A 13,578-nucleotide genomic window follows, 5' to 3' on the forward strand; every position below is an offset into this window, starting at 1 on the left:
TGACAGTTGTTTTTTTTTATTCAAAGAAAAAGTCGAAATTTCTGATCGCTCTCTCTACACCCTCGCAGCCTTTTTTTTAAAACTTTTTAAACCTCGGCTTAAACTGTCTGGTCGCTTATCATTATTATTTTTTTTTGGGGGGGGGGGGCATTACTCACTGCCAAAAAGCTAAATTGTAATGGAATTTCCACAAACTTGTAAAAATGTCCACTAATCTCTGGCTCCCTCTAGTGTTCACCATTATACAGTCTTTTTCGTTGAACTCAACAGACAGCAAGGTACGCGACTTGAAAATTATGTATAAAAAATGATGAAATTATATAATATAGAGCCTTGTATGCCACTAATAAACATTACAGATTAGTTAACGCACTATCCTAGAGTGGGTTTATATACAAAATAAGAGGTTGTGTGTGATATTTTGGGGATTATTGAGTCGATTTGATAGGAAATGATCGAATGCTCGGCGTTCTGTCCTGGCACACGTGTGTATAGAGTATGGTGCAGCTGCAGCGTGAATTTGTGCACACTGCAGTTGCAACTTGCAATGCACGTCACGGAGAAATACGACATGTAATGTGTATTCGTCATGTTCGTGCACTGCACTGAAAGCAAGTGTCTTCCGAATGAGTGCTGTGTGAAGTACGGTACCAAATTTGAATAAATTGTAATGTACCTTTTGTAACCTTTACAGTGCAGTGTCAGTGTGGCAGTGAATGTCTTTGAGTTTGAATTGATGAGAGGTGTCTCAATTGATTTGAATTTGCCTGTTTGGTTTGATCCAGTTCGGGCATTTTCACTGACGCGCAACGCTGGCAATGGTGGCATACACTAGTCATTACAATAATAGTTTTAGACATGATAAAAGTTATATCAATGTAAACTAATGCTTCATGTGCTAGTAAGCATGGCAATTTTGTGGAGAGGGGTAGCCTGGAGGCGTCTGGGGAGTGAAAGTATGTACTGTACGTATGGTCACTCCCCTAACGCCTGGCGTTGTGATGTATAGACTCCTACGTACCGAGGGAAAAGGCAACTATAAAAATGCGCCAAACTGCTAGTTATGTTTAGAATCTGAGGTCACGACTGCTGTACATGGGGAACAATATTGGTTGGCAACGTTTGGCAAAAAATGGATGGTAATGCCAATGGTTATAAAAAAGACGAATAAATTATATGAAGTAATAAAAGTAGAAGAGAGTTTACTTACACTTGTTGACATCGCCATCTTTGATCCTTTGTTAATGCAACCTAGTTACGTGATGGGTATAGAGGGCGGCAAAATCATGAGCGGTGCTATCTTAAAAAGTGCTAAAATGTCCCGCTTCAACCACTGAACTATAAATACGTGGAAGTCGTGTACACCCAAGCAAAACATCGCCGGCGAACTCGATAAGTCACGTGACCGCCGCCATTTTGCTAGGTCAATTGTTCGAGAACGCGCCGTAGAAGGCAAGATGCAATATGTTTTCTCTATGTAGTTCTAGTTCAGTGGTTGAAGCGGGACATTTTAGCACTTTTTAAGATAGCATCGCTCATGATTTTGCCGCCCTCTATACGCGTCACGTAACTAGGTTGCATTAACAAAGGATCAAAGATGGCGATGTCAACAAGTGTAAGTAAACTCTCTTCTACTTTTATTACTTCATATAATTTATTAGTCTTTTTTTATAACCATTACCATCCATTTTTTGCCAAACGTTGCCAACCAATATTGTTCCCCATGTACAGCAGTCGTGACCTCAGATTCTAAACATAACTAGCAGTTTGGCGCATTTTTATAGTTGCCTTTTCCCTCGGTACGTAGGAGTCTATACATCACAACGCCAGGCGTTAGGGGAGTGACCATACGTACAGTATATACTTTCACTCCCCAGACGCCTCCAGGCTAGAGAGGGGGTAGGATAATAATGTTGATATTTTGAACCATAAAAGAGAGAGGCGGTGAGAAAGAGAGAGAAAAAAAAAAAATTGACAATGGTCGAGCATGGTTCTGTTATTTTTTTCAACATTTTTTTTTAACAAGCTTGTTTCATCATGATCATGAGCTTTTTTTTGTGGGGGGGAGGAAGTGTGAGGAATTGTTAACAAAAAAATTCCATCACTAATTCTTGCTATTGTACAATTGTACAGCTGTTCCATGACAAGTTTGAGACAGACCTCTGAGTTTCATTAATTTTTATTTCTTTACTCTTTAGAAATATTGATTTTCATAGACTTTACATTATGAAAACGATCATAAATAATTGTATGACATTGAGACTAATAATTAAATCTTCAATCACATTGAAAAATATTCAACAAAGAACAGAAATACGAATTCTAACAAAATGTGATTAACATGAAATGTAGACTATCATAATCAAGATTAGTTTGTGGCCATCATATGATCTATTCAATAATAAAAAGATTTTTTTTTTTATAAGAAATATCACATGCCCATATCACGTTGCAACGCTTTCAAGTTAAGGGATTCTAAAAAGCCTTTCGTACAAGTTTTACAATTTGCGCATGAGCAGACGACAGTCAATGGACAGAAATTGGAATTTTGTTTTTAATCTCTTAGATGAGCTTGATTATTCATATGTTCTTGTAAAATAAGCTTGTTATTCTATTTAAAAAAGAGTAACTGCAAGTGTTCAGTAATATTTTAGTATTTGGCAACAGGGTTAATGATATCCAATTAGTTAAAGGGGAAGTTCACCCTTACAAAGAGTTAATTGTGAAAATAGCTGAAAAATATTGGTGAAGGTTTGAGAAATATCCTTTACAGATTAAGAAAGTAAGTAGAATTTCAAGTTTTTGATTTGTGACGTCATAAACGAGCAGCTGCCCCATGTGTTATGTAATATAAAATGTAAGCATAGATTTCATTTTTTTTTATTGTTTGTGATGATTTATTTTTAATTTTCTGTTTAGGAGCAGGTGTGAAATGATCTGTGTAGTGATATACTAAGGTACAATAAAAACCATTTTTAATTTTCTGAGAAAGTGACACTTCATTAATTTTTTACCATACAATATGGAGGAAAGCTGCTTGCATATGACGTCACAACTCAAGAATTTAGAATTCAAATGACACTATTTTTTGATGGACTTCCGCAAACCTGCAGCAATATTGTTTATTATTTTTTCTGCTATTTTTACAATGAACTTTTTGTCAGGGTAAATTTCCCCTTAAAAAATAACAGCAAGTGTTAAAAATGATAGCCAGCTCATTAAAAGCATACAGTGTGATATAAGCTTCCCAATTATTATAAATATAATGTAACCTACAAGTCGTGTCACCTGGGGCCCGTAACACAAAGTTTAGCAATGATCGTAGAACATTTTTTCTATGATTGATTGCATGACTAAAATGTACAATCAATTGTAAATATCAAGCGTTCGATCAATCATTATGCTTTGTGTTACGTAGCCCTGGTCTGAGCAGTGGTTCCTTTACTAGAGCTGAACTTTGCAGATTGCTATACCAGGCAAGCCAAGCTTACCTTTACATAACATCTTTTAGAGCATTGGGTAGATATCCAAAATGGGAGAGGTCTTTTTGTAAAAATTTCTCTAGAGCTAATAATGAAATGGTTTATTGTTACACTTCAGGGATTTTAATAAAAAAGATTCGGAATCTGCTTTCTAAAACCTACTGCCTAAATCCGCAACATTGGATGAGCTTTAACATTGCAATGAATGGAGATTTTCCAGGTATTTTTTTGTATTTCCAGGGTTCTTTTGACCATTTCGGGGGCAAAATCGCCCCGAGTCCCCGTGTAAGTTTTCCCTGTTAGTGTTACACTTGTGGTTATTTGATCTAATCTGCCTATTCAATTGACCTAGACTATATTTTACTTTTTGCAGATGCCAGGCGGAGGTACGACCGTGAAGGACGTTGACCAGCAAGAGTTTGTGGTGGCGCTCGGCGCCTTCTTCAAGAAGTCTGGAAAGATGAAGGTCCCTGAGTGGGTTGATATCGTCAAGACCGGAACCCACAAGGAACTGGCTCCTGTTGATCCAGACTGGTTCTACACAAGGGCTGGTAAGTCAGAGCAGGCCGTAAAGATAAATGCTGGTTTGGTTGTTGTAACGATTTCAAAATGATTTTGTACGAAATGCAATCGAACTACCACCCATGTGTCTGTATTTATAAATAAATAAAATATGTGCCAAAGGATTCTGGAAGAAATTGCGTAATTGCTGAGAAATTGGCAAAACAAGCATGAAATTCCAGCCTGATGTCTAGTCTTCGGAAGAGCTCCTTTTGCGACGGCCTAAGGGTTACGGTTAGGAGTAGGGTTAAAGGACAAGTCCACCCCAACAAGAAATTAAATTGATTAAAAAGAAAAAAATCCAAGAAGCATAACACTGAATATTTCATCGAAATCAGATGAAAAATAAGGAATTAATGACATTTTTTTTAGTTTCGCTTCTGTGATGTTATAGTGATAATCAACCTTGGTTTTACAATTGTTTAAACTGTTAGTAGCATGGGTATGGAACACCAGTGCCCCCAAAAGGGATCTAAATTATCAAGACTTGGATTACTATTGATTGTAAATCATCATATGGTATCAGTGTTGTACACAGGTTATGCAATTTTTTTTTTAAATAATAAAACAAAACCCAGGCCTAGAAATTTCAATTTAATGCCCCTATTGAAGAAATTGTACACTGTGCCTCCAGAAAAATGAGGACTAAAATTGTGTTATATCTTCATTCACATTTCATTTTAGCTTCTACTGCCCGTCACCTTTACTACCGTGGTGGAGTAGGAGTCAATGCTATTGCCAGGATCTACGGAGGTAAGATAGGTCGCACAGTCTTTATTTTTCCCCAGATCCAAGATGAAAATAACCTGGGGGATGTTTCACAAATAGTTAATTTTGACTTAGAGTCATGTTTAAATGCCGACGCACACATGTGAAGTGCAATATTGGTGATGCCTTCCATACCGCACGTAAATCTTTGTGAAACACCCCCAGTATTCTCAAATTGTAATTCTTGATAAATGATGCACTATTGAACTCATTCATTTTTGGTGTAACAAAAGCAATTTACATTTTGCACTCATTAGAACCTGCTAGGTAGGACAAACATTGCTTGTTTGACCTTGAAACTCATATTGTGGAATAAGCCAGTTCACGGTTAGCTCATGATCAACTTTTCTCAAATAACCTTTGTGATTTTTCATTAGGATAAGCACTATCATTTTCAAATGTAGATGTTGCGTAAGCTTTACCGGTAGAGTATTCAAATTCTGAGAACAAAAGGCATTGTATAGACCAGGTGACTAGAATAGTACATCAGGGATAAAGTTTGGAAATCTGTTTTATTGTCTGCCTTTGGCACATTTGACTATTGTTTAGGCTACTGTCAAATACCAGTGATTATGAAGGCTCTATTTATTACTCTTCAGCTTGGATGTGATAAAATGAACATTTTGAAAGGAATACATGAATAATCATCAAATCACAAATGCCTATGTCAGTGAATTTGAAAGCCACCTTCATGGTTTATCTCCAATGACCTTTTTCTGCTCATGCGCAGTTTACAACCGTGAACAGGCTTATTCTATGTACGTTATACATTAAATTGAATTGAATTTCACATAAGAATTTGTAAAAGTCTGTCTTGTGATTGAAAATGCAGCTGTCGACAGATAATAGGAATTTTGTTTCAATATTTTAATTCTATTCATTAAATTTGAAAAGATTCAAATAACTTTGTCAAAGTTGAATTTATTTTGATGATTTTAAGAGAGATTTGACTAAAAGGAAAATGTCTGTATGTCAGTTGGTTTTCATAATAGCAAAGAAAAACATGAGAGAGAATCATGAATAACGAACAGTCTTGCGAAATTCCATCAAAGAATGACAAGAATTTGACAAGTTTTTATTTTCTTAATGTCACATTCAAGCAGCTCCTCCATATGAAAAATTGGGAAGCTGCTTGCATGTGATTTCACAAAATAAAAACCTTTACAAATTTATGAGTTTATTATCGTATGATGGTTTTTGTCTCACCTGCATAGCAGAGTGAGACTATAGGCGCCGCTTTTCCGACGGCGGTGGCGGCGGCGGCGGCGTCAACACCAAATCTTAACCTGAGGTTAAGTTTTTGAAATGACAGCATAACTTAGAAAGTATATGGACCTAGTTCATGAAACTTGGCCATAAGGTTAATCAAGTATTACTGAACATCCTGCCTGAGTTTCATGTCACATGACCAAGGTCAAAGGTCATTTAGGGTCAATGAACTTAGACCATGTTGGGGGAATCAACATCAAAATCTTAACCTAAGGTTAAGTTTTTGAAATGTCATCATAAATTAGAAAATATATGGACCTAGTTCATGAAACTTATACATAAGGTTAATCAAGTATCACTGAACATCCTGCATGAGTTTCACGACACATGACCAAGGTCAAAGGTCATTTAGGGTCAATGAACTTTGGCCGAATTGGGGGTATCTGTTGAATTACCATCATAACTTTGAAAGTTTATGGATCTGATTTATGAAACTTGGACATAATAGTAATCAAGTATTACTGAACATCCTGTGCAAGGTTCAGGTCACATGATCAAGGTCAAAGGTCATTTAGGGTCAATGAACTTTGGCCAAATTGGGGTATTTGTTGAATTACAGCCATAAATTTGAAAGTGTGTTGGTCTAGTTCATAAAACTTGGACATAAGAGTAATCAAGTATCACTGAACATCCTGTGCGAGTTTCAGGTCACATGAACAAGGTCAAAGGTCATGTAAGGTCAAATAACTTTGGCCACGTTGGGGGTATTTGTTGAATTGCCATCATATCTCTATAAGTGTATTGGTCTAATTCATAAAACGTGGAAATACGAGTAACCAAGTATCACTGAACATCTTGTGCGAGTTATAGTAGTTTTCAAAATCAGCACTGCTGCTATATTGAATCGCGTGATGCAGGTGAGACGGCCAGAGGCATTCCACTTGTTTCATTAAACTGTAACGGATATTTTTTCAGTTAAATTTTCTGCTTGCACTAAAATCAACATGCCAGGGTAGTGCCTCTGGTAAAAGAGTGAATAACTTGTTTTATGTACTTTGGTCTTAACCCTAACTAGGCCGGGCTTTTTTGGCTGTTCTGTGGCCGGGGGGGGGGGGGTTGATTCACCCCCCCCCCCCCCCTGAGATCTCGGCCGCCGATCGTGCGAGCGCCGCAAAAATTTACACGCTGGTAGTGTGCGATGTAATCTACAAGGCTGTATGGTAAAATTTTCCAAAATAATGAGATTTTATTTTATATGAATTAATTATGCTAATTTATGCATAAATCATAATTTTTTCTCTAATTCACTAAATAAAGCTCCTAGTATGCTAATTTTTGGTAAAAATATTCTTTGTAGCATTCTTAACAATCACAATTGAAAAAAACTTCGGTTTGGAAATCAATTTCTTATGTATTTTATTGTTTTATGAATTTCTTATGTATTTCTTTGTTTTTCAACCTTTTGTTTTTCTTTGTTTTTTCACCAGCTTTATTGCACAACCTTTTTGAAGAATAATTATGCTAAAATCAATTGATTTCAGCTGTTCAAAGTAAAAATAATCATATCTTTATGAATAAGATGAGAAAACTCAATTTGCATTGACTTTGTACACAAAATCACGTTTTTGAACAATTTTTGGTCTGACATGCACTTATGAAATGTTGCGTAATTTTTTAACCGCGTACCCGGGCGTCGTAAATTTGGTCTCAAAAGATGCGCGAGACTTAAAAGTATAAACTCTGCGAGTGGCGTGGTCAAAAAATTTCGCGCGGCGGAATGAACGCAGAAAATGTTGAGGGGGGGGTTGATTCAACCCCCCCCCCCCCCGGCCATTTTAGGGTTAAAAACACTTTGAATTAGATTATTGTATATATGTATTCAACTCACACAGTTAACTCTGCACAATTTGAATAATCACCTAATTTGAGACGTGTTATTTACATACTGTGGCCCGTATTCTGATAGCAGGTTTAACTTAAACTCAGGTTTAAAGTTGTGGTTTTAAGTATGGATAGCCAATTGTTACATTTAAATCACTAACAGTAGAGATATCATATTTCAGCTCATTTTGCTCTCAAATCATTCATAATTGTCTAGGAAGTATAAATAGATTATTGTCTTCACCATCGATGAATCAGGAAAGAGTACAGTAAACATAAGAAACATACAACTTAAAGGAGAATGAAACTCTTGGAGCAAGTTAGCTTTTGTGAAAGCAGAAAAATCAAAGAATAAGATCAACAAAACTTTGAGTAAAATAGGACTAGCAATAAAAGAGTTATGAGCATTTGAATGTCGAGATCACTAATGCTATGGAGATCCTCCCATTGGCAATGCGACCAAGATCTGTGATGTCACACACGTACAACTCTCCCATTTGGACACTGAAAATATACCCCAAAACATCTCTTTTTGCTCATTCTAATCATATGACAAACGATTCATCAATGATATAATGTTGTGAAACCTCTGTACTTGTCATCTCATAAAGAGAACACCTCACCTTGTGATATACTCTATAAAAGTGAGAATATAAGTGAAATAAGTACTAAAGTAATGAGGGAGTTGTACGTGTGTGATATCATAGATCTTGGTCGCATTGCCGATGGGAGGATCTACATGGCACTAGTGATCTCAATATTCAAATGCTCATAACTTTCTTATTATTCATTCAATCTTCCTCAAACTTTCAACAATATGTTTCTTTGATTTTTCTCTTTGATATGGATTCAGCTGGTTTCAAGGGTTTCATTCTCCTTTAATAAAAAATTTGATACTTTCTGCTTCCCATACTTAAACCACAACTTTAAACGGCGGAACGGATGGGTGTAGGACATGGGCACTCTAGTATCGGTTGCCTTTTGCTTGAAACGCCCTGTAGGCCTATACTTTGTACAAAATTATGCTATGTGTGTATGATATGTTATGTCATTTATATCATGGTTAAAATGTTTATGCAAATATATGCCCTATCGGAGGGAAATAAAAAAAGCTTTAAAAAAAAAAAAAAACTTTAAACCTGAGTTTAAGTCAAACCCGACTTCAGAATACGGGCCTGTAAGTCGAATTCTAGTCAAACATATTTATGTGAGCTGTCTAAAGAGTTTCAACTGAATAGTTACCTGTAGTAAGTTAATACCATGACCATTTATCAAGTTCAAATCATAGCCAAATAACAAACAATCAAATCATCTTTCATTGTATAGGACGCATGCGCCGTGGAACTCGCCCAAGCCATTTCAACAGGGGATCCACCTCCGTTGCCCGCAAGGTTCTCCAGGCTCTCGAAGGCCTCAACATCATTGAGAAAGAAGGCAACTGCGGACGTCGCCTTACTAGCCAAGGACAACGTGACCTTGACAGGATAGCAGCCCAGGTCAAATCAAAACAAGGAAGGAAGTAAAGTCACATGACCGACCAACCTTGTCACATGACCACCATGTCATGTGATTAACAAGATCAAATGAACTCTGACCACAACCCACATACTCATGAGTCTCCTTTGACAATGCTTGAACTGTCAAATATCAACTAGTCACCATTATATCAATGACATGTTTATTTGATATGAGATGTTGTCATGGATACTCGTGATGCCCGATAAACTGACGATCATTTTGGATTGGATAAGGACCCTATCACCTACCCACAAACACCGCACAGTCTGTTGAAGAATTCAGGAACAGAAGGATTTGTTGAGAATTTTCAATAAATGCAGTCATTCGTCAAATGTATTTCCCAAGTTTTGCCTACTGTGTTTTTAGATCCAATCTTGTGTGCATGATATTACATTGGGCTTTTTTTTGCGAATTCAAGGTGGACATTGTAGTAGAGTCTGTCAGACCAGGTGGGTGTTTCATAAAGCTGTTCGTAAGTTAAGAGCAACTTTAAGAATGATTGGTGATACTTTCTTGTGGTAAATGGTATATTCATTGGCGATGGTTTAGCGCGTAAGAATGGTTTATCAGTTGTTCTTAAAGTCGCTCTTAACTTACGAACATCTTTATGAAACGGCACCCAGGTGGGTGTTACATCAAGCTATTCGTAAAGTTCCGAACAACTTTACAATTGATTGGAACATGTTCTTAGGTGGAAAGCCGGTTACATAGGGGATATATCATACAGCACAGGAAAGGGTCACCAGTTGTGCATAAGTCATTCGTAACTGACGAACAGCTTTATGAAAAACCCACCAAAATGCTTGAGAGCATGGTATTTACATCTTAGTCAAATTTTGTGCAAATTTAAAAGATTTCTGTGGTCTCAATCAAGAGATCCCACTGGTATGCAGATTCTACTACAGAAACTTTGTTTGCAAACGGAGAAGTTCTAGAGAAACATTTGGCTGAAAAATAATCTAGGTTCAATCTGTGGTGTGTTGTTGCCTGATCTTGGTCCATTTTTTTAGTGCACAGAAGAACGACCAACTTTTGATGTGCAATACAAGTTCAGAAAAAAATCCTGCCCCCATTCTCTTGTGGCATGGATAAACAATGTTGTTATACATATAGTATGTAATCATTATGGCATCAGGGGCATGTTTCATGAAGACTTACGGTAACTCTGCCATTATTGTAACTACCATGGAAATCTTGATTGTGATTGGCTGCTGAGCCCTGTTGCCATGGTAGTTGCCAAAGTGGAAAAGAGTTAACACAGTTTTGACTCTTTATGAAACAAGGCCCAGGCCTTGTCCCCATTTACAATATTGTTGTTTGGTTGCACTCGAGAGGAAGGATGGATAGAGTGAAGAGAAGAAAGAGAACCTATGAGAGAAGGGGGCAAGGGATGATAGAATGGGGAACAGGAGCAAATCTAGGGGGCGTTTCACAAAGATTTAAGTATGACTTGAGAGTCGCACTTAAATGCTGAGTTTCTTGAGTTCTGAAAGGCAAGACCACATTGGTCAGATCATGCAAAGAGGATGTGCACTACTGCGTATTAATAAGATTGTGTGTTGCATATTATGTATGCATCTGCATGTTAGTGCGACTCTAAAAGTCATACTTTAATCTTTGTGAAACACCTCCAGAAGGGTTTAAGTGAGTGAACAAGGGAAAAATGGAAGGGAAATTACAAATGAAGAAGAGGAAAATGAAGCAATTATGTATTAACTTTTTCAGTTGATAAAAAGTGTCTATGCCCTGGCACTTATTTAGAAAAATTACCCTCCTATCGTTTATCCCCCCCCCCAAAAAAAAAAAGTTTGGCCCCTTCCCTCACCTAAGTTCAGATCCTTCATACCTTATTAGTCTGCAGGCACAGTCCTGATTGAAACTTTAATCAACAAGTGGGTCTCCACGCAAAGACTAGCTCATACAAAACTTGCTTTTTCAATTCAATTGAGTGAGAGGGCCTTCAGTACACAAGGCATTTATAGGCTGCACATTCAGACCCTTATAAACTCAAGTGAAGGGTTTGCACAGCAGACTACCTTAATGTCTGCCCCTCCCCTATCAACATCTCTTTTCTTCTGTGCCCATCCCCTCCTCGCTCCTACCCCATCCCTAATCCCTTTCTTTTTCCTCTCCTTCCCCCTCCTAGTCTGCAGTGCAAACCCTTCACTTAAAGGAGAATGAAACTCTTGGAGCAAGTTAGCTTTTGTGAAAGCAGAAAAATCAAAGAATAAGATCAACAAAACTTTGAGTAAAATAGGACTAGCAATAAAAGAGTTATGAGCATTTGAATGTCGAGATCACTAATGCTATGGAGATCCTCCCATTGGCAATGCGACCAAGATCTGTGATGTCACACACGTACAACTCTCCCATTCGGACACTGAAAATATACCCCAAAACATCTCTTTTTGCTCATTCTAATCATATGACAAACGATTCATCAATGATATAATGTTGTGAAACCTCTGTACTTGTCATCTCATAAAGAAAACACCTAACCTTGTGATAGACTCTATAAAAGTGAGAATATAAGTGAAATAAGTACTAAAGTAATGAGGGAGTTGTACGTGTGTGATATCACAGATCTTGGTCGCATTGCCGATGGGAGGATCTACATGGCACTAGTGATCTCAATATTCAAATGCTCATAACTTTCTTATTATTCATTCAATCTTCCTCAAACTTTCAACAATATGTTTCTTTGATTTTTCTCTTTGATATGGATTCAGCTAGTTTCAAGGGTTTCATTCTCCTTTAAGGAAACTGATCTGAGTATGCAGCGTACATGTGAGGCCCCTGTTACAACCGATAATGTCGCAGCGACGCATAATGTCGCATTGCCGATGGGAGGATCTACATGGCACTAGTGATCTCAATATTCAAATGCTCATAACTTTCTTATTATTCATTCAATCTTCCTCAAACTTTCAACAATATGTTTCTTTGATTTTTCTCTTTGATATGGATTCAGCTAGTTTCAAGGGTTTCATTCTCCTTTAAGGAAACTGATCTGAGTATGCAGCGTACATGTGAGGCCCCTGTTACAACCGATAATGTCGCAGCGACGCATAATGTCGCAATTGCGACATTATGCGTTGATTTTGACATTATGCGTTGGATGATTTTGGCATAATGTCACAGTCAACGCATAATGTCGTAGCTTAAATTACTAACGCATAACGTCGCAAGTCTTAACGCATAATGTCGCAGCGGTATTTTATTCAGGAATCGAGTTGCAGATAAGATATGTTTTCACTCGGCAATTCATTCAAGCTCTGTCATCTGAAAGTTTTTGAAATTGAGTTTGGTGGTACAGGCGCGAATGTAGGGGGGGGGGCAGTATTGAGTTTATCATGATGAAGAGTGATCAATTTAAAAAAAATATATATTTATCGTTGTTCATGACATTTTAAGAAAGAAATTATATTTCGTATTGTATAAACAATAATTTTAAGCGATAGGTCCTATAAAAATCTCCCGTAGGGGAGAGCGGAGCACGTGATGAATTAATAACATGTTGGTACGTAGCGGGAGCTAGGGGGCAGAATTAATGCCCCCCACCCGGAAAAAGGTGAAAATCTTCCTTTCATACTGCAGAGTTTCACAAACTTCACTGAAATATGCACGAAATCACTTTAGATTCGTTTTTCACATGATTACATCCCCTCCTCACAGAAAAAAAATTGTGTATGTATTTCTATAAAAAAAATAACCGGGCATTCCAATGTTTCATACATGCATTGACAACTTGTTTTCGTTTCTCCTCTAAATAACGAGAGTCCCTGAGCAGTGGCGGCACCAGGTGGCAAAGAAAAAGGGATAGAGGGGGACTAAAATTTATTTTGCATGTTTCACAAAATGGAGTGTGAAGCGCGAATAGGGCGCTGAATCAAACTTTTGGGTCCTGTTGGAGTCCAGGCTCAGAGCATGCATGTACTTGTTTATTATACAGTATATAAAGCGGGATTTTGCCAAAAGGGGTGGGGTGCAGAATGTTTTCATTCAACTTTCCATGATGGTCTGCTAAAAGCCAATTTTTGCTGTTGGTTTATTGGGGAAGCAGTCCCAACTAAAGGCTGAAGTTTCAAGTGCATTCAATTAGCTTTATTCTTAAAGATATGCTATCTCACATTGCCTAAATAGATGAGAGCGCGAAGCG

General features: G+C 37.4%; 1 protein-coding gene across 1 annotated transcript; it reads left to right on the forward strand.

Annotated features, from left to right (window-relative positions):
* Positions 1-253: 253 nt before the first annotated feature.
* On the forward strand, positions 254-9,755 carry LOC129266250 (small ribosomal subunit protein eS19-like). Its single transcript, XM_064103732.1, has 4 exons — positions 254-278; positions 3,856-4,033; positions 4,728-4,796; positions 9,228-9,755. The coding sequence occupies exons 2-4, from the start codon at positions 3,856-3,858 to the stop codon at positions 9,422-9,424; spliced, it is 444 nt and encodes a 147-aa protein (XP_063959802.1). The 5' UTR covers positions 254-278; the 3' UTR covers positions 9,425-9,755.
* Positions 9,756-13,578: the final 3,823 nt, after the last annotated feature.

Source organism: Lytechinus pictus, chromosome 8 (assembly GCF_037042905.1).
Source record: "Lytechinus pictus isolate F3 Inbred chromosome 8, Lp3.0, whole genome shotgun sequence".
Classification (NCBI taxonomy): domain Eukaryota; kingdom Metazoa; phylum Echinodermata; class Echinoidea; order Temnopleuroida; family Toxopneustidae; genus Lytechinus; species Lytechinus pictus.